The sequence below is a fragment of the Oncorhynchus nerka genome, linkage group LG16 (genome assembly GCF_034236695.1).
Source record: "Oncorhynchus nerka isolate Pitt River linkage group LG16, Oner_Uvic_2.0, whole genome shotgun sequence".
Classification (NCBI taxonomy): domain Eukaryota; kingdom Metazoa; phylum Chordata; class Actinopteri; order Salmoniformes; family Salmonidae; genus Oncorhynchus; species Oncorhynchus nerka.
Window position 1 is genome coordinate 19671038 of NC_088411.1, and position 20744 is coordinate 19691781.

Consider the following 20744-nt stretch of genomic DNA (forward strand, 5'->3'; position numbering starts at 1 on the left):
TGTTTTAACCTTACCCACCTCTTTGTGTTGCCACTCTTCCTCACTCCCTATTTTAGCCTGTCACCCTTCAGTGTTGGTTTGGGATGCACAGCTTCCTTTCCAGGGCTCTGTGTCTTTCTCTCATCGACCAAGGGATAGAGCTGAACCCTGCTAATCAGGTCTAACCCCTCTTAGGCTTGTGTGCGGCTGCTCGACCATGGAAACCCATTTCGTGAAGCTTTGGACAAACAGTTCTTGTGCTGATGTTGCTTCCAGAGGCAGTTTGGAACTCGGTAGTGAATGTTGCAACCGAAGACAATTTTTTTTTCATGCTTCAGCACTCGGCAGTCACTTTCTGTGAGCTTGTGTGGCCTACCACTTCGTGGCTGAGCCGTTTCTCCTAGATGTTTCCACTTCACAATAACAACACTTACAGTTGACCAGGGCCGCTCTAGCAGGGCAGAAATTTGATGAACTGACCATCCTATGATGGTGCCACTTTGAAAGTCACTGAGCTCTTCAGTAAGGCCATTCTACTGTCAATGTTTGTCTATGGAGATTGCATGGAGTGTGCTCGACTTTATAAACCTGTCAGCAACAGGTGTGGCTGAATAATCCACACATTTTATGGGGTGTCTACATACTTTTGTGTATATATAGTGTAGCTGTTGAGATCAGGAAGGTGATCGAGGATGTGGTCCAGTTTGCGATCTCTAACCCTGAGCCGCCATTGGACGAGCTCTGCAACCACAATTTCGCCAATGAACTGCCCATGGAGGTCCGTGGGACTACCCCTGGGTCAAACTTAAGTCTGTCAGCTAGACACACACCTGAACCAAACTGCAGGCCATCAGCTACACATCCTCTCCGACCCTTTGAGACACCAACCCCTACGTTAAAGTCTACTCCCCATCTCCTCCTCCTCCTTCTCTCATTAGTACTCTAAACGCACAATAGGATATGAGATTGTGAACCTGTACGTCAGAGTTCAGTCTGTAGCAGCATTCCAAATTAGTTCAACTCTGACCCTGTGATGTCACTGGTATATGTCGTTTTAGGTTAGAGTTGGTATGTATTCTCCTGATACTGAGGGATCTGTCTGAATGGGAGGTGAATTGCATTGGGAAGGCTTTTTTTCCAGCCCAGCACTAACACACCTGATTCAACATATCAACCTCTCATCAAGCTGTATCGGGTGTATTACTGCTGATATGTAACTTACAAAGCTTGTACACCCTATAGCTCTCCAGGACCAGGGTTGGGGAGTGTGTGGGTGGTCTGGGTATGTCTCTCTGTTTTTGAGGTTTATTACTGTTTGACGGTATTACGTTCCTAGACTAGATAAACTTAAGAGACACCGCCAGACTGCAAGTAATAACGTCATCATAGGAAAAGGGAATGGAAATGGTAGTCTATTTGTCTCCTCCTGCTCTCTTCCTCTCCTTCTCTTTCTCTGACTCCCTTCCCCTCTCCATGAGGAGAGGATACTGATCCAAGCACTATGGAACTGAAGCATCTGTGTGAATTGGAAGATTGTAATACAGTTTGACGTGATTTGACTTGATCATTAAAGTTGGCTGAGACTTGGGGTGTTTTGAAAAGCTCTTAAAATAAAATGTATTATTTATTATAATAACAACAATAATCGTGCTTGTTTCTGATGACTCTGTAGCGGCCCGTATGCATGAGAGCTAATAATGTACCATGCCAGGTAGGTGAGTGCATTTTCCTTTTCCTGCAACACCACGAATCTTAGTATTAGTCAGAAGTAGTGCTTATAATTAGTGTTTATATACAGTGCCTTCGGAAAGTATTCAGACCCCTTGACTGTTTCCACATTTTGTTACGTTACAGCCTTTATTATGAAATTGATTAAATAAAAAAAAGTCCTCAGCAATCTACACAGGAACATCCTGTTTCCATTGATCATCCTTGAGACGCTTCTACAACTTGATTGGAGTACACCTATGGTAAATTTAATTGATTGGACATGATTTGGAAAGGCACACACCTGTCTATATAAGGTCCCACAGTTGACAGTGCATGTCAGAGCAAAAACAAGGTCGAAGGAATTGTCCGTAGAGTTCCGAGACAGGATTGTGTCGAGGTATAGATCTGGGGAAGTGTACCAAAAATTGAAGGTCCCCAAGAACCACTAAGACTCTTCCTAGAGCTGGCCATCCAGCCCTGAGCAATTTTGGGACAAGGGCCTTGGTCAGGTAGGTGAAAGAGCTCCAAAGTTCCTCTGTGGAGATGGGAGAACATTCCAGAAGGATAACCATCTCTGCAGCACTCCACCAATCAGACCTTTATTGTAGAGTGGCGAGACGGAAGCCACTCCTCAGTAAAAAACACATGACAGCCCGCTTGGAGTTTTCCAAATGGCACCTAAAGGTCTCTCAGACCATGAGAAACAAGATTCTCTGGTCTGATGAAACCAAGATTGAACTCTTCGGCTGTTAGAGGAAATTATAGTTGAAATGATTAATTATGTATACATTTCTGATTAAAACCATTTATTCTGATACTATTATGTTATGATATGAAATGTATGGGCTCTTGGTTAAGCTGTTACTGAAAATGTAAGTAAAAACAAATTAATTGTCTGTACCTTGCGGGTTTAAGGGGGAGAAATGATATAGCTTTTCAGACAGATAAGAATGTTTGGGTTGTGTTCCATTAGTGGAGAAAAGTATATCTTTTAGACAGTTTGGAATGTAGTTTTATGAGGGGAGTAGAAGAAGATTTCCGGACCTAAAAACACTGGGCTATTGTGAGAATCGGAGAGAGGGTGGGAAACTGATGATGTCATTTTCAGTTTATAACCCGTGGAAATTTGTATTTTGGGTCAGTACTCACTTGAATTAAATGCTGTTTACCTGGCTTTTAAGACTGGTCTCGATCTACTTCATGCATAATTAATGAACTTACACCTCATTAATGAACTAGAAACGAGTGCGAATTTGGTTTTGGCTACAAAATACATAGGAATTTAGAATTCCTCTATCATCGGCCTAAATGTCAAGGGTCACGTCTGGAGCAAACCTGGCTCCATCCCTACGGTTGAAGCATGGTGGTGGCAGCATCATGCCTTTGGGATGTTTTTCAGCGACAGCGACTGGGAGACTAGTCAGGATCGAGGGAAAGCTGAACAGAGCAAAGTACAGAGAGATCCTTGATTAAAAACCTGCTCCAGAGTGCTCAGGACCTCAGACTGGGGCGAAGGTTCACCTTCCAACAGGACAACGATCCTAAGCACACAGCCAAGACAATGCAGGAGTGGCTTCGGGACAAGTCTTTAAATATCCTTGAGTGGCTCAGCCAGAGCCCGGACTTGCACCCAATCGACCATCTCTGGAGAAACCTGAAAATAGCAGTGCATCGACGCTCCCCATCCAACCTGACAGCTTGAGCGGATCTGCAGAGAAGAATGGGAGAAACTCCCCAAATACAGGTTTGCCAAGCTTGTAGCATCATATCCAAGAAGACTTGAGGATGTAATCGCTGCCAAACGTGCTTCAACAAAGTACTGAGTAAAGGGTCTGAATACTTATGTAAATGTGATATTTCAGTTTTAAATTTGTAATAAATTAACGAAAAGTTCAAAAAATCTCTTTACTTTGTCAGTATGTAGCTTGATGAGAGAAAATAATAATTTTATCAATTTCAGAATAAGGCTATAACGTAACAAAATGTGGAAAAAGTCAAGGGGTCTGAATACTTTTTGAAAGCACTGTATGTATATTTCTATATTTCTATACAGTAGACATCAATGGTGTAGTGGAGGGTAAACACAGTTTACACCTTTATTTTTTTATTTTGTGAGAGGTTTTAGCCACCTTTTGTGGAAAAATGCATTAAAAGTATAGGGACAGTTACTTAATTTAGACTGGACGGCAATCAGAATTTACCACATCACTGGTAGAGATAATGTTTTAAGATTTTGAAGTTTGGAGCTAGGGAGTTGAAGAGTTATAACCTCTCACTTTGCCAGAAATTCACACACACAGTCAACACCCATAGACTGTTCACTCAGCTACCGTCCGGCAAACGGTACTGGAACAACTGGACTGGAGCATCAGCTTTTCCACCATAATTAGCAAATAAATTCATTAAAAATCCTACAATGTGATTTTCTGGATTTTTTTTCTCATTTTGTCTGTCATAGTTGAAGTGTACCTATGATGAAAATTACCGGCCTCTCATCTTTTTAAGTGGGAGAACTTGCACAATTTGGCTGAATAAATACTTTTTTGCCCCACTGTACAGTACCAGTCAAAAGTTTGGACATACCTGCTCATTATGTTTGACTATTTTCTACATTGTATAATAATCTGAAGACATCTCAACTATGAAATAACACATATGGAATCATCTAGTAACCAAACAAGTGTTACAAAAATCTATTTTATATTCTTCAAAGTAGCCACTCTTTGCCTTGATGACATCATTGCACACGCTTGGAATTCTCTCAACCAGCTTCACCTGGAATGCTTTTCCAACAGTTTTGAAGGCATTCCCACATATGCTGAGCACTTGTTGGCTGCTCAGCATATGCTTAACTCATCCCAAACCATCTCAATTGGGTTGAAGTCAGGTGACTGTGGAGCACAGGTCATCTGATGCAGCACTCTGTCGCTCTCCTTCTTTGTCAAATAGCCCTTACACAGCTTGGAGGTGTGTTGGGTCAGTGTCCTGTTGAAAAACAAATGATAGTCCCAATAAGCGCAAAACAGATGGGATGGCATATTGCTGCAGAAGGCTGTGGTAGCCTAGCTGGATAAGTGTGCCTTGAATTCTAAATAAATCACTGACAGTGTCACTAGCAAAGCACCATCACACCTCCTCCATTGCTTCACAGTGGGAACCACACATGTAGAGATAATCCGTTCACCTACTCTGCGTCTCACAAATAAATGGCAGTTGGAACCAGAAATCTCAAATTTGGACTCGTCAGACCAAAGGACAGATTGGCTACTTTGAAGAATCTAAAATCTAAAATCTATTTTGATTTGTTTAACACTTTTTTGGTTACTACATGATTCCATATATGTTATTTCATAGTTTTGATGTCTTCATTATTATTCTACAATATAGAAACAATTAAGAAAAACCCTTGAATGAGTAGGTGTTCTAAAACTTTTGACCGGTTGTGTGTGTGTGTGTGTGTATGTATGTATGTATATATACACACATACGCACACACACACACACGCACGCACGCACGCACGCACGCACGCACGCACGCACGCACGCACGCACGCACACACACACACACACACAGTTGAAGTCAAAAGTTTACATACACTTTAGAAGCTTCTGATCATTTGAGTCAATTGGAGGTGTACCTGTGGATGTATTTCAAAGCCTACCTTCAAACTCAGTGCCTCTTTGCTTGACATCATGGGAAAATCAAAAGAAATCAGCCAAGACCTCAGAAAAAAAATCAGAGACATCCACAAGTCTGGGTCATCCTTGGGGGCAATTTCCAAACACCATGTTCATCTGTACAAACAATAGTACGCAAGTATAAACATCATGGGACGATGCAGCCAACATACCACTCAGGAAAGAGACTCGTTCTGTTTCCTCGAGATGAACGTACTTTGGTGCGAAGGTGCAAATCAATCCCAGAACAACAGCAAAGGACCTTGTGAAGATGTTTGAGGAAACAGGTACAAAAGTATCTATATCCACAGTAAAACGAGTCCTATATCTACATAACCTGAAAGGCCGCTCAGCAAGGAAGAAGCCACTGCTCTAAAACCGCCATAAAAAAGCCAGACTACGGTTTGAAACTGAACATAGGGACAAAGATCGTACCTTTTGGAGAAATGTCCTCTAGTCTGATGAAACAAAAATAGAACCGTTTGGCCATAATGGCCATCGTTATGTTTGGAGGAAAAAGGGGGAGGCCAAAGAACACCATCCCAACCGTGAAGCACAGGGGTGGCAGCATCATGTTGTGGGGGTGCTTTGCTGCAGGATGGACTGGTGCACTGCACAAAATAGATGGCATCATTAGGATGGAAAATTATGTGGATATATTGAAGCAACATCTCAAGACATCAGTCAGGAAGTTAAAAGCTTGGTCACAAATGGGTCTTCCAAATGGACAATGACCCCAAGCATGCTTCCAAAGTTGTGGCAAAATGGCTTAAGGACAACAAAGTCAAGGTATTGGAGTGGCCATCACAAAGCCCTGACCTCAATCCTATAGAAAATGTGTGGGCAGAACTGATAAAGCGTGTGCGAGCAAGGAGGCCTACAAACCTGACTCAGTTACACCAACTCTGTCAGGAGAAATGGGCCAAAATTCTCCCAACTTATGGTGGGAATCTTGTGGAAGGCTACCTGAAACATTTGACCCAATTTAAACAATTTAAAGACAATGCTACCAAATACTAATTGAGTGTATGTACACGTCTGACCCACTTGGGAATGTGATGAAAGAAATTAAACTGAAATAGATCATTCTCTCTACTATTATTCTGACATTTCACATTCTTAAAATAGTGGTGATCCTAACTGACCTAAGACAGGGAATTTTTACTAGGATTAAATGTCAGGAATTGTGAAAAACTGAGTTGAGAACAAGTGGGGAGAACAAGTATTTGATACACTACCAATTTTGCAGGCTTTCCCACTTACAAAGCATGTAGAGGTCTGTCATTTTTATCATAGGTAGTCATAGGTATTCTATACACACTCATGCTACATTGACACAGCCACACAAATCCCACATACATTCACATACACAGCATACACACACGCACTCATACCGACACAACACAAACATGCACACTCACACACTTTTAAACTCATTATTTGCTGCGGATACTCAGTGCTTTATTTTATTCTTATTATTATCTATCATGATGCCTAGTCACTTTACCCTGCCTTCATGTACATATCTACCTCAAATACCTCATACCTCTGCACTGTGATCTGGTACTGGTACTCATTGTATATAGCTCCTAATTGATCTGGTACTCCCGGTATATACTGTAGCTCCATTCTTGTGTTTTTTATTTTATTCCTCATGTACTATTTTATTTGTATTATTTTTAAACTCTGCATCATTGGGAAGGGCTCATAAGCAAGAATTTCACAGTAAAGTCTGCACCAGTTGTTTTCAGCACATGACAAGTAAGATATTATTTGGAAATCCGGCCCCCCTAGTCATAGACTGTTCTCTCTGCTACAGCACGGCAAGTACCTGAGCGTCAAATCTAGGTCCAAAAGGCGTTTTAACAGTTTCTACCCCCAAGCCAAAAACTGAACAGCTAATCAAATGGCTACCCAGATTATTTGCAATGTCCCCGCCCCCCTTACGCTCCTGCTACGCTCTGTTTATTATCTATGAATAATCACTTTAACTCTACCTACATGTACATATTACCTCAATTACCTCGACTAACCAGTGCCCCTGCACATTGACTCTGTACCACCATTTGATTAGTGTATAGCCTTGCTATTGTTATTTTACTGCTGCTCTTTAATTATTTTTTACTTAACACATTTTTCTTAAAACTGCATTGTTGGGCTTGTAAGCATTTTACTGTAAAGTCTACTACACCTGTTGTATTCGGCGCATGTGACAAATACAATTTTATTTGATTTGAAGTCTCCTTGATACAAATAGCGTGGAACTGACCAATGAGGGGAGGATCAATGGACCGACCAATGGCATGCACTGACAGGCGTTTCCTGATATCAATGGATTGACGAAGGGCGGGCACAAATGGGTGTTACCGGATAATCAAGGAATGGCCATATCAAGAAACGCCCCCAAATTTCGGTCTGCAATTAGACTATATTGGCTGAGCCGGAGGAGCGCGAATTCATCTAGCTGTGGAATACATTGCGGCCAGCAGGCCAAACGAACGACTAAAAACGAATCATGACTCTCGAGTCAGTAAAAAGAGTCGTTCAAAAAGAACGAATCGTTCCCGAACTGCCCATCACTCGTACCCCCGCCCTTCTCTCTTTTCTTTTCATTTTGCGCCCTCATCATCCAGACAGACCAGTTTGTGCAGCGAAACCACATACAAGAGCAAGGTAATTCTCTCCACATCTGTGCATTGTATTGTTATTTCATTATATAATTATCGTCATATAACAGTTAAGAGTCAATACATCAACACGTTTGCCCGAAAACAGAGTAACATTTTACGGTAAGAGCACGATTAATCAATAGCCTACATTTTGATAGTGCGCTTTGGGCTATAAATATTTTATTTTCGGAGCTATTTTTGTACAAGTTATCTACCACCATTCAGGTGAAAATGTTATTCTATAAACTTATCTGGATAAATATTTATTGTGTGAGTAGCCTAGCCTTTAAACTGTGTAGTCTCGTGCAGCTTCTACCTTATTTTGAACGATCAATCTATTCTCCTGTTGTCTCAGCTGGTTCACATAAGAATGTTCTGGAATCAAGATGCCGGTGGCCTTGATTTGGGGAGTGAGTGAGTGAGAGAGAGTCAAGACACCACATGTTAACCCGTATATTAGACAACTCTTAGGGTATTTTAAAGTTAAAAGGGATTTAGACAAAGGCCGCCAAAAAGGGCAGCGTCGTGAGTGACTGTCTGTGTGTAGCCTACTGAATATTTACGTGTCTCCCATGCTGATAATGCTGAGGACAAGCAGCCACAGTACCCTGCAGATTTTGGGAAGTGCATGGTGGTGTTGAGACAGCCTTTGTCTAGTTGAAGGAGCCCAGTCGGCACTGGTGTTTGCACTGCTCCAAAACTAGCCAAATATAAATGTACATCCTATAATAATCCCATTATTTTAAAAATCGGTTTACAGTCACTAACTACTTTTACAAGCAGTATATATAAAATGAGACAGATTAGATGGATAAACTGTGTTGTTGGATTAAAGTACTTGTCAGTGTATGTAATAGCCAATAATTCAATACTAGTTTTCAAAGTGTTTTTTTTTTTTCTGTGCAAAATTGTGACAACAGAGGTGTGTATAAGAGTGGAGGCTGCTGGAGGTAGGACGGCTCATAATAATGTCTGGTACGGAGCAAATGGAATGGTATCAAAAACCATCCCACTGATTCCGTTCCAGCCATTACCACGAGCCTGTTCTCCCCAATTAAGGTGCCACCAACCTCCTGTGGTGTACACACAATCCAGTCAAAATTCCACCAGCGTGTGATGTCGTCAGGATAAAACCTGCCACCTTTCTTTGACACATGGATGGGGGACATTTTATTCTCTTAAATTAGTTTTGGGATAAGAGATTACACTGCTTCTTACCAATAAAGAATAAAGAGTGCCTTTTCCTCTATTGGATCATTATGGTTCCCTACCGCCCTAAACCCTCCTCCCTAAACTCTGGTTGCAACCCTGTCTCCACCCTGACCCTCCAGTCAATAAAGGGCAAACTCCACTTTACTCCACCATGCAGGCAGCTATATTTAGATGGTGCCACTTGTCACAGAGAGAGAGCAGCCCTAGGGATGCAGTCTGCCACACATTTCCCTCATCTATCTTTTACATAGAAACAGTGTTGGGGAAGCTACTCTGATATCACAGTTTACCAAACTATGAATTACTTCACACTGGAAGAAGTTAATCAACACTAAAAGCTACCCTTAATAAAAAATATAGTTTACTTAACCAAAGCTACTTTGAAAAGGTACAGAAATGCTTTTTAAATGAAAATTCCAAAGCCTAAAATAGTGAACATTCAATGGCCAAAATGTTGAAAATATTCCACTGTCTCTGTCAAGTCCACATTGGGTAGACATCCTGTTTAGATAGATAGCTCTAGAGCATACTTAGGCAGACTAGCCTGACTAAATAATTTTACTAGTTCTTCAAAGTAGATAAGCCATAGGCCTACTTTCACAAACTGTCTATCCATCACCTCCTTGTGTTGTGTACATTCCTCTCTCATGCGGTCAGTCTGTATGTAACCTAACATAGCAGGCATAAAAGTGTATCCATCTCTGTCGAACCAGAATGAACCGGCGCAATGGATTATGGGCATTGTAGATAATGACCATGTTTCTGTGCTGAACTAGGTTGAATATTTGCATAGTGAAAACTACAACTCCCTTCAGCCCAGCGTCCCACATAGTTCTTGACTTGATTTCTCTTGTGATTTATTTTTCTAGAGAAACTGTGCTTTGGGCTCACACAAAAAAACAAACTAAATGTAAATCAAGTAATTGAACCGATGTCTGAAAAAATAAACATTTTGGTTAATCGCTCAGCACTAGCAAGAACAGATCCCTCTGGAGTCAGATGTTCACAGAATGTGCAGTTAAGCATATTAAACACAAAAAATATGTTTCAAATGAGAATTAAGGTCAAATTCCAAAAAAGAAAGGAAATTCTTGCCTACTTCACCCATATTCTATTTTAGCAACAACAACAAAAAAGTAGTGTGTTCCAGTATTAAGCTACACTGCTACATGGCAAACAAAGTAATTAACTACTGAAAACACCACCAAGGTTTGAATTCAGTTCAACTACCACTAAACTACTGCAAAATGTAGTTTAATTACTAGTTGAACTACATGTAGTTCACTACTCCCCAACACTGCATAGAAAGCCATCCGTCTGCAGTCTCTAAGAGGGGAGGGCTATTGTGATAGGTCTCAAAGACACAATTCTCTCAATGGCAAAATAATTGGATATTGTCTAAATAATCTGCTGGTTGCCTGTTCAAAGCGTTTGATGTCTGAATACACAATACACGGGAGGGGTTAATATGATGTATTAAATGTCGAACCTAAGGCTCGGCGAGGCTGGATTATATAGACAGTTTTGGGATGATTTCAAAGCCAGTGACATCAGTGCTGGTGCTTTAAACCAAATCACTTTCTTCAGTGGTGGGGAAGCTACTATGAAAATATAGTTTGCCAAGCTACCAATTACTTCACACTGGAAGAAGTTAAGATACACTTAAGAAAAATATTGTTTACTTAACTAAAGTAACTTTGAAAAAACAGCTTTATAATATCCTAAATTTGAAATGTCAAAGACTACAAATTGCAAGAACATATCATTCTGGAGTCAGATGTTGACAGTGTGTAATTTAGTCTAACTATAAATCTCACTATAAATCAAGTGAAAATTAGGTAGGTCTGAGGCAGAAATAGAGGATATTCTTGCCCATTTCAGACATATTTTCTTAAATATTTGCAAAAAAGAGTGTGCGTAGTTCGTCAGTGGTGTAAAAATACTTGAAAGTACTACTTACGGTGCCTAAAGAAAATATTCATGACACTTGACTTATTCTACATTTTGTTGTTACACCCTGAATTCAAAATGAATGAAATACGTTTATTTCTCTCGCTCATCTACCATAATGACAAAGTGAAAACTTGTTTTTAGAAATTGTAGCACATTTATTGAAAATTAAATACAGAAATATTGAATTCACTTAATATTCACACCCCTGAGTCAATACTTTGTAGAAGCAACCTTTGCAGTGATTACAGCTGTGAGTCTATCTGAGAGCTTTCCTCACCTGGATTTTGCAACATTTTCCCATTATTCTTTTTAAAATTCTTCAAGCTCTGTCAAATTGGTTGTTGATCATTGCTAGACAACCATTTTCAGGTCTTGCCTGAACTGTAACTCAGCCACTCAGGAACATTCACTGTCTTCTTGGTAAGCAACTCGTGTGAATTTGGCCTTGTGTTTTAGGTTATTGTCCTGCTGAAAGGTGAGTTTGTCCCCAAGTGTCTGTTGGAAAGCAGACTGAACCAGGTTTTCCTCTAGGGTTTGTCCTGAGCTTAGCTCCAGGCTTAATTCAGTTTATTATTTTTTATCTTAAACTCCCCAGTCCTTAATGATAACATGATGCAGCCACCACTATGTTTGAAAATATGGAGAGTGGTACTCAGTAATGTGTTTTATTGGATTTGCCCCAAACATAACACTTTGTATTCAGGATAAAAAATGTATTGCTTTGCCACATTTTATTGCAGTATTACTTAAGTGCCTTTTTGCAAACAGTGTGCATGTTTTGGAATATTTTTATTCTGTACAGTCTTCTTTCTTTTCACTCTGTCAATTAGGTTAATATTGTGGATTAAATACAATGTTGTTGATCCATCCTTAGTTTTCTCCTACCACGGCCATTCAACTCTGTTTAGCCTCATGGTGAAATCCCTGAGCAGTTTCCTTCTTCTCCAGCAACTGAGTTAGAATAGAACACCTGTATCTTTGTAGTGACTGAGTGTATTGATCCACATTCCAAAGAGTAATTAGTAACTTCACCATGCTCAACGGGATATTTAATGTCTGCTATTTTATTTTGACCCATCTACCAATAGGTTCCCTTCTTTGCTAAGCATTGGAAAACCTCCCTGGTCTTCGGTTGAATCTGTGTTTGAAATTCATTTCTCGACTGAGGGACCTTACAATTATCTGTATATGTGGAGTACAGAGATGAGGTAGTTATTTAAAAAATCATGTTAAATACTATTCTTGCACACAAAGTCCATGCAACTCATTATGTGACTTGTTAAGCAAATGTTTACTCCTGAACTTATTTAGGCTTGCCGTAACAAAGGGGTTAATTACTTATTGACATTTCTGATTTAAAATTTTTATGAATAAAATAAATAATCTATAAACATAATTCCACTTTGACATTTTGGGGTATTGTGTGTAGGCCAGTGACAAATCTCAAATGAATACATTTTAAATTCAGTTTGTAACAAGACAATGTGGATTACTTTCTGAAGGCACTGCATGTAGTTTTTTTTGGGTATCTGTACTTCACTACTTATATTTTTTGACAACTTTTATTTTGACTCCACTGTCTGTACTTTTTACTCAGATACATTTTCTCTGACACCCAAAGTGCTCGTTACATTTCGTATGCTCAGGTAGAATAGCAATATGGTTCAATTCATGCATACAGTACATTCAGAAAGTATTCAGACCACTTCACTTTTTCCACTTTTTTTTTTTACAGTACAGCCTTATTCTAAAATTGATTAAATTGTTTCCTCAATCTATACACAATAGCCCATAATGACAACGCAAAAACAGCTTTCTTTTTTTTTGCTGATGTGTGTGTGTGTGTATTTATATATATATCACATTTACGTAAGTATACAGACCCTTTACTCAGCACTTTGTTGAAGCACCTTTGGCAGAGATGACAGCCTCGAGTTTTCTTGGGTATGACGCTACAGGCTTGGCACACCTGTATTTGGGGAGTTTCTCCCATTCTTCTCTGCAGATCCTTTTAAGCTCTGTCAGGTTGGATGGAGAGCATTGCAGCACAGCTATTTTCAGGTCTCTCCAGAGATGTTAGATCGGGTTCAAGTCTGGGCTCTGGCTGGGCCGCTCAAAGACATTGACACTTGTCCCGAAGCCACTCCTGTGATGTCTTGGCTGTGTGTTTAGGGTTGTTGGTCCTGTTGAAAGGTGTACTTTCGCCCAGTCTGAGGTCCTGAGCACTCTGGAGCAGGTTTTCTCTGTACTTTGCTCCGTTCATCTTTACCTCGACCCTGACTAGTCTCCCAGTCCCTGCTGCTGAAAAAAATCCCTACAGCACGATGCTGCCACCACCATGTTTCACTGTAGGGATGGTATTGGCCAGGTAATGAGCGGTGCCTGGTGTCCTCCAGATGTGACACTTGGCATTTAGGCCAAAGAGTTCAATCTTGTTTGTCATGGTCTGAGATTCCTTTAGGTGCCTTTTGACAAACTCCAAGCGGGCTGTCATGTGCCTTTTACTGGGGAGTGGCTTCCGTCTGGCCACTCTACCATAAAGGCCTGATTGGTGGAGTGCTGCAGAGATGGATGTCCTTCTGGAAGGTTCTCCCATCTTCACAGATGAACTCTGGAGCCCTGTCAGTGTGACCATCAGGGTTCCTGGTCACCTCCCTGATCAAGGCCCTTCTCCTCTGATTGCTCAGTTTGGCCGGGCGGCCAGCTCTAGGAAGAGTCTTGCTGGTTCCAAACTTCTTCCATTTAAGATTGATGTAGGCCACTGTGTTCTTGGAGACCTTCAATGCTGCAGAAATGTTACCCTTCCCCAGATCTGTGGCTCGACACAGTCCTTTCTCTGAACTCTACGGACAATTCCTTTGACCCAATGGCTTGGTTTTTTGCTCTTACATGCACTGAGGGACCTTTATATAGACAGGTGTGTGCCTTTTACTGAGGGGTGGCTTCCGTCTGGCCACTCTACCATAAAGCCCTGATTGGTGGAGTGCTGCAGAAATGGTTGTCCTTCTGGAAGGTTCGCTCATCTCCACAGAGGAGGTCTGTTATTTCAATGAGTGTCCCTCCTTGTTATTGTTTTGCAGTCTTTTGGATTCATTCATATATTTCTCTATTTCTTACTCTTTTTTTTCTTTTTTTTCTTCTATCTCCAGGCAACCACCAAGCTCCTCCATTATCCCGTCTTCCAGACACATACTAAACCACCACCACAAACACACCACCCATCACCCTTATCATGCAGACAGTCTAGGTCTGTCTCCCTGGCTGTGACCCACCCGAGGCTGAGGCAGCTTCTCCTACAGAGCTCCACACCCCCAGGGGGACCCCCACAGAGATGGCTGATTCAGACCCCTTGTCCCCCTCCGATCCCCCACGGCCACTGAGCTCCCCCCGCACCCCTCTCTCCCTATCATTCCCTTTCCTCAGGGAGGGAAGTCGGGTGTGGGAGAGGGAAAGGAAACCCCCCCTGATGCCAGGCGAGCTGCCAAGCCCTCTGCCCACCAAACGCACCCGCACATACTCAGCGTGAGTAGGAATAATCTGTAGTGATAGAGTGAGTGTGTTTGTGCATGGCCTTGAGTGTGATCTATGAGGCTCTGGTCACTATCAGGGACTAGGGAGCCATTTTGCATGCAAGTCCAGAGAAAAGCCTCCATGGGTTAATGTTGTTTCTCTCCTGTGTGTGTCTCTCAGTACGGTGCGGGCCAGATCAGGCCCAGTGTATAAGGGCGTGTGTAAGACCTTCTACAGGTCCCAGGGTCATGGCTTTATAAAGCCCTCCAACGGTGGAGAGGACATCTTTGTACACATCTCTGAGTGAGTGATTCTGAAGCGTTAGGATGCAATTATAATCTACAACACACTTTGGGACTGAAGTGTTATATGCGTTGTACCTAATATCATATTTTATAATCACAATACACCTTATTGCTTTATCATATATTCATAAACTTTAATGTCCTAGACCTAAAGAGGCCTGGATTCTCTCATAACGTTCTCCCCCTCTCCCTTTTTTAGTATCGATGGAGAATACGTGCCCATGGAAGGTGACGAGGTCACGTACAAAGTCTGTTCCATCCCCCCCAAGAACCAGAAGATCCAGGCGATGGAGGTTGTCATCACCCACTTGGCCCCAGGAACCAAGCATGAGACCTGGTCTGGACAGATCATCAGCTCCTAGACCTCCACCTGCATCTGCAAAGAGGCAGTGTGGTGGGGGTTGGGAGGGAAGGTGGGAAGGAGCCTGGAGAGGTAAAGGGGAGGAGGGAAAAGTGGAGTTCAGGGTAGGGAGATAAGGTGGGGGAGGTAGGAGCCTAGAGGTAAAGGGGAAGAAGGAGGAAGTAAACAAGCACAGGGAGCAGTGGAAGGAGTGATTACGTGAAGGTGTAACCCTGAGGGTTGGAATGTGGTAATATAAGGCTTAAGACAGCGTTAAGTAGGTTTCAGTTGGAATGTGAATGAGGAAAAGTTAAATATTTAAGTTAGGAAAAGGGTCCAGGTTAAATTGGATTAAAGGTTGATGGTTTTTTAAAGATTATTTAAGATGGCAGGAGTCTAGTACGTTTTAATAAGACACTGCTGTAAGGAAAACTGTGAAACAAAGAGCAACAAACCTTCCTAAATTATGTTGTTTTTATTCATACTTTGATTTATTTATTTAATGTTTATTCGTTATGACAAGTGAGGTAGATATTGTTAAGATTATACATTTGTGTTTTAATGCCAATATATGCCTGGTCTAACCCATCGCACAATTCACTCTGATGATACTGCCCTGGTAACGCCCACTCCTTCAGTCTAATGTTGACCAATGACAATTTATTAATCTTTGTAACAGAGTTATTGATGATTACTATATGAGGTTCAAAACTCCTTTTTTTTTTTTTAAATCATTAAAACACATGTTATCAATAGTAATAGACAAGAAATGAACATGTACTGTTGTCAATAGTCTCATACTTTCATCATGCAGTTTTAGTCTTTTGTAAGCATAATTAGGTTTATATGCATTGTTAATACCATGTTTTATTTATTGTGACTAAATTATATAGTACTATGTCTCTCTTCTTATTTTGGGAAACTGTTTGAAGTTTAATTGTGTTCTAGAGCACTTTTTACGTCGATTCACTGTGACTAGCGTGTTGTCATTAGGATAAAAAGTTACTACTGTATTATTCACATTCCTGTGTGAAATTGTGTTTTATTATTTGCATGAATAAGTTAACCTGTGGTCCAAAATAGGTTATTAGCTCTTCAAATATTGCTTCAGAAATTGCTTATTAGAACGGTATGTAACATCGATAGTCCATTAGAGGGCAGACAAGGACAAGTCATCTCTAACCAATTTTGGAGAAACTCAAGGGTACACACAGTACTTCACAAAACAGGTCGACTGTGTGGAAGTGTGTCAACCTCTGAAGTAATGGTTAACCCTGACCATATACAGTGCCTTGCGAAAGTATTCGGCCCCCTTGAACTTTGCGACCTTTTGCCACATTTCAGGCTTCAAACATAAATATATAAAACTATTTTTTTGTGAAGAATCAACAACAAGTGGGACACAATCATGAAGTGGAATGACATTTATTGGATATTTCAAACTTTTTTAACAAATCAAAAACTGAAATTGGGCGTGCAAAATTATTCAGCCCCTTTACTTTCAGTGCAGCAAACTCTCCAGAAGTTCAGTGAGGATCTCTGAATGATCCAATGTTGACCTAAATGACTAATGATGATAAATACAATCCACCTGTGTGTAATCAAGTCTCCGTATAAATGCACCTGCACTGTGATAGTCTCAGAGGTCCGTTAAAAGCACAGAGAGCATCATGAAGAACAAGGAACACACCAGGCAGGTCCGAGATACTGTTGTGAAGAAGTTGCCGGATTTGGATACAAAAAGATTTCCCAAGCTTTAAACATCCCAAGGAGCACTGTGCAAGCGATAATATTGACATGGAAGGAGTATCAGACCACTGCAAATCTACCAAGACCTGGCCGTCCCTCTAAACTTTCACCTCATACAAGGAGAAGATTGATCAGAGATGCAGCCAAGAGGCCCATGATCACTCTGGATGAACTGCAGAGATCTACAGCTGAGGTGGGAGACTCTGTCCATAGGACAACAATCAGTCGTATATTGCACAAATCTGGCCTTTATGGAAGAGTGGCAAGAAGAAAGCCATTTCTTAAAGATATCCATAAAAAGTGTTGTTTAAAGTTTGCCACAAGCCACCTGGGAGACACACCAAACATGTGGAAGAAGGTGCTCTGGTCAGATGAAACCAAAATTGAACTTTTTGGCAACAATGCAAAACGTTATGTTTGGTGTAAAAGCAACACAGCTCATCACCCTGAACACACCATCCCCACTGTCAAACATGGTGGTGGCAGCATCATGGTTTGGGCCTGCTTTTCTTCAGCAGGGACAGGGAAGATGGTTAAAATTGATGGGAAGATGGATGGAGCCAAATACAGGACCATTCTGGAATAAAACCTGATGGAGTCTGCAAAAGACCTGAGACTGGGACGGAGATTTGTCTTCCAACAAGACAATGATCCAAAACATAAAGCAAAATCTACAATGGAATGGTTCAAAAATAAACATATCCAGGTGTTAGAATGGCCAAGTCAAAGTCCAGACCTGAATCCAATTGAGAATCTGTGGAAAGAACTGAAAACTGCTGTTCACAAATGCTCTCCATCCAACCTCACTGAGCTCGAGCTGTTTTGCAAGGAGGAATGGGAAAAAAAATTCAGTCTCTCGATGTGCAAACCTGATAGAGACATACCCCAAGCGACTTACAGCTGTAATCGCAGCAAAAGGTGGCGCTACAAAGTATTAACTTAAGGGGGCTGAATAATTTTGCACGCCCAATTTTTCAGTTTTTGATTTGTTAAAAAAGTTTGAAATATCCAATAAATGTCGTTCCACTTCATGATTGTGTCCCACTTGTTGTTGATTCTTCACAAAAAAATAGTTTTATATCTTTGTTTGAAGCCTGAAATGTGGCAAAAGGTCGCAAAGTTCAAGGGGGCCGAATACTTTCGCAAGGCACTGTAGATATTTTGCATCATGCAGTATCTGGGCCGCTCCACTTTTTTGCACTGTAAACCCAAGATAGATAAGCCGTGATATCACAGCTTCAGTTGAATACATGGAAAATAACTAAATATTTCATTTTTTTATGGGGATGCAATCTATCCTCCAAAATGTCAACGATCCTCCAAGTCAACATTAAAAAAAAAAAACATCTTAATGAATGCACATATAAAGAGCGCAGTGGAAACAGCTGATGAGATGTACTGGTGGTCTGTAATCAGACTTAAACCTTACCCTAAAAAGGACATTGTGCCCCAGGTATACGATAACGACACACTAACGCACTACACACACACCTGGACACATGCATCAACGAACCTATAAATGCACGCGCGCACTCACACACCCAAGGACTCATTAAATATACTTAAGTATCAGAAGTAAATGGAATTGCTCAAATGTACTTAAGCATCAAAAGTACAAATCATTTCAAATTCCTTATATTAAACAAATAAGATGGTACAATTTTATTTTTAGCCAGGGGCACACTCAGACATAATTTACAAATGAAGCATGAACGAATGAACAAACAAGCTAAGCCAGAAGAACTAAGTAACGTTAAACCCAAAGGTCTGTCCTCTTGACTTGTCATTTTTGATGTATGAGCTTTGTTTCTGCAGGTTACAGGTGTGTGGGAAATAAAGTCATAGCCAGACAGAATGATCTACAACGAGATGAGCTGATAATGAGTTCTCACCTTTTGGCAATAGCCAGGCATTTGTGAGTTCTGTGACTGAGTAAACAAGTGTGCGTATAATATGATCAGATGACTTCAGAATGTCCAAATTGAAGCAAAAATGACCAATAGTGTTTGGGAGGGATTCAGGCTTCTGGTTGTACCAGCACAGTGGCCTTTAGGAAGCATACTTGTAATTGTCCATTTCATTACTGGCAGTCGTTCATGCGTTTGTAGACTTTGTAGTTGTATAAATGGTTACATCCAGCTAACAACACTTGTTCCCACAACTTTAGAGAATGTTCCCTTAAGATTCTTATTGGGCCATTAACAAACGTTTTCATAGGACTGTTCCTTTGATGTGCAAGGAATGTTTTCAAGGGACCATTCCCTTAATGTCAAATAGAATTGACCCAGAATGTGGTTACCATGTTCTCAGAATTTAAGATAATGTTCTATACATGTTTCATGGGAACGTTGCAAGAACATTCACGTGTCCAGTTTTCTGAGGGTTAGCTGAATATATCATCAACGTCCCACCAAACATACACAGAACATGGTTGCCATGTTCTCAGAATATAAGATATACATTTTCTAGACACGTTTCATGGGAACGTTGCTAGAACATTTCTGTGTATCAGTTGTCAGGATGTTGCCTGATGGTCCTCAGATTGTAACACAACTGGAACCCCTAAAGGTGCTTCCAGGAACCCTTTAAAAAGGTTCCTTTTCCCATAGGAACATTTTGTTGCATGTATTCTATTATGAATAATAATATTAACAATAATAATACAAATAACATTGAGTGATAAATGTGTAAAGTCACAAATTCCTTTTGACTTTTAAAGTCACAGAAATCTCTGGTGTCCCTTATCCCTCTCTACCACAAAGAGTTTGCCAGTCATACAACATGTTGGTGATTTACTCCCCTCATCAATTCCCAGAACACGTTTCTGAATAAACAGCATAGTGCCTTTCACTGATGCTGCATACTCAACATTAAAAAGGAAATGGAACCTCATTGCCACTCCCAATCCCACGGAGATGCAGTGACGGAAAAACTACTCAATTGTCATACTTGAGTAAAAGTAAAGATACCTTAATAGAAAATGACTCAAGTAAAAGTCACCCAGTAAAATACTAGAGTAAAAGTGAAAGTACATAGACATAATTTACAAATGCAGCATTTGTGTTTAATCAGTCTGCCAGATCAGAGGCAGTAGGGATGACCAGGGATGTTCTCTTTATAAGTGTGTGAATTGGACAATTGGGTGTCAGGGAAAATGTATGGAGTAAGAAGTACATTCTTTTTTTAGGAATGGAGTGAAGTAAAGTTGGCAAAAATATAAATAGTAAAGTAAAGATACCCCCCCCCCAAAAAAAATCTACTTTAAAGTAGTTTTACACCACTGTGGAGATGTCCCCTGGCTCTTCAGTGAGTAGCTCCTCTCCCTCCAGGAAGAGTTGGATGTGGCTCTCATCCACACAGAGATTCCCTTCTATTCTTAAGGTAGGTGATGGGAACTTTACACTGTAAGAAGTAAAACAAATTTAAATTAAGGTTACTCAAGTCATATTGTAACGAAGACGCTGACAGTCAAGAAGCAGGTGGTACGTTTATTAACCTCTTGAAGCTAGGGGGCACTATTTTTTGTTTGGAAAAATAACGTTCCCAAAGTAAACGGCCTATTTCTCAGGACCAAATGCTAGAATATGCATATAATTGACAGATTAGGATAGAAAACACTCTATAAAGTTTCCAAAACTG

General features: G+C 40.7%; 1 protein-coding gene across 2 annotated transcripts; it reads left to right on the forward strand.

Annotated features, from left to right (window-relative positions):
- Positions 1-7851: 7851 nt before the first annotated feature.
- On the forward strand, positions 7852-16378 carry LOC115144587 (cold shock domain-containing protein C2-like). Of its 2 annotated transcripts, XM_065002495.1 has the most exons (5): positions 7852-8040; positions 12290-12409; positions 14351-14723; positions 14892-15014; positions 15216-16378. In XM_065002495.1, the coding sequence occupies exons 3-5, from the start codon at positions 14533-14535 to the stop codon at positions 15376-15378; spliced, it is 477 nt and encodes a 158-aa protein (XP_064858567.1). In that variant the 5' UTR covers positions 7852-8040; positions 12290-12409; positions 14351-14532; the 3' UTR covers positions 15379-16378. The 2 variants fall into 2 exon arrangements, with proteins under 2 accessions (XP_064858567.1, XP_029541492.1); XM_029685632.2 differs by lacking the exon at positions 12290-12409.
- The last annotated feature ends 4366 nt before the right edge of the window (positions 16379-20744 follow it).

Excerpts from the sequence above, each read along its gene's own strand:
- LOC115144587 (XM_065002495.1), top strand. The coding sequence starts at position 14,533 with ATGGCTGATTCAGACCCCTTGTCCCCCTCCGATCCCCCACGGCCACTG. Across the intron at positions 14,724-14,891 it reads CGCACCCGCACATACTCAGC|TACGGTGCGGGCCAGATCAG; the intron begins GTGAGTAGGAAT and ends TGTGTCTCTCAG. Across the intron at positions 15,015-15,215 it reads ATCTTTGTACACATCTCTGA|TATCGATGGAGAATACGTGC; the intron begins GTGAGTGATTCT and ends TCCCTTTTTTAG.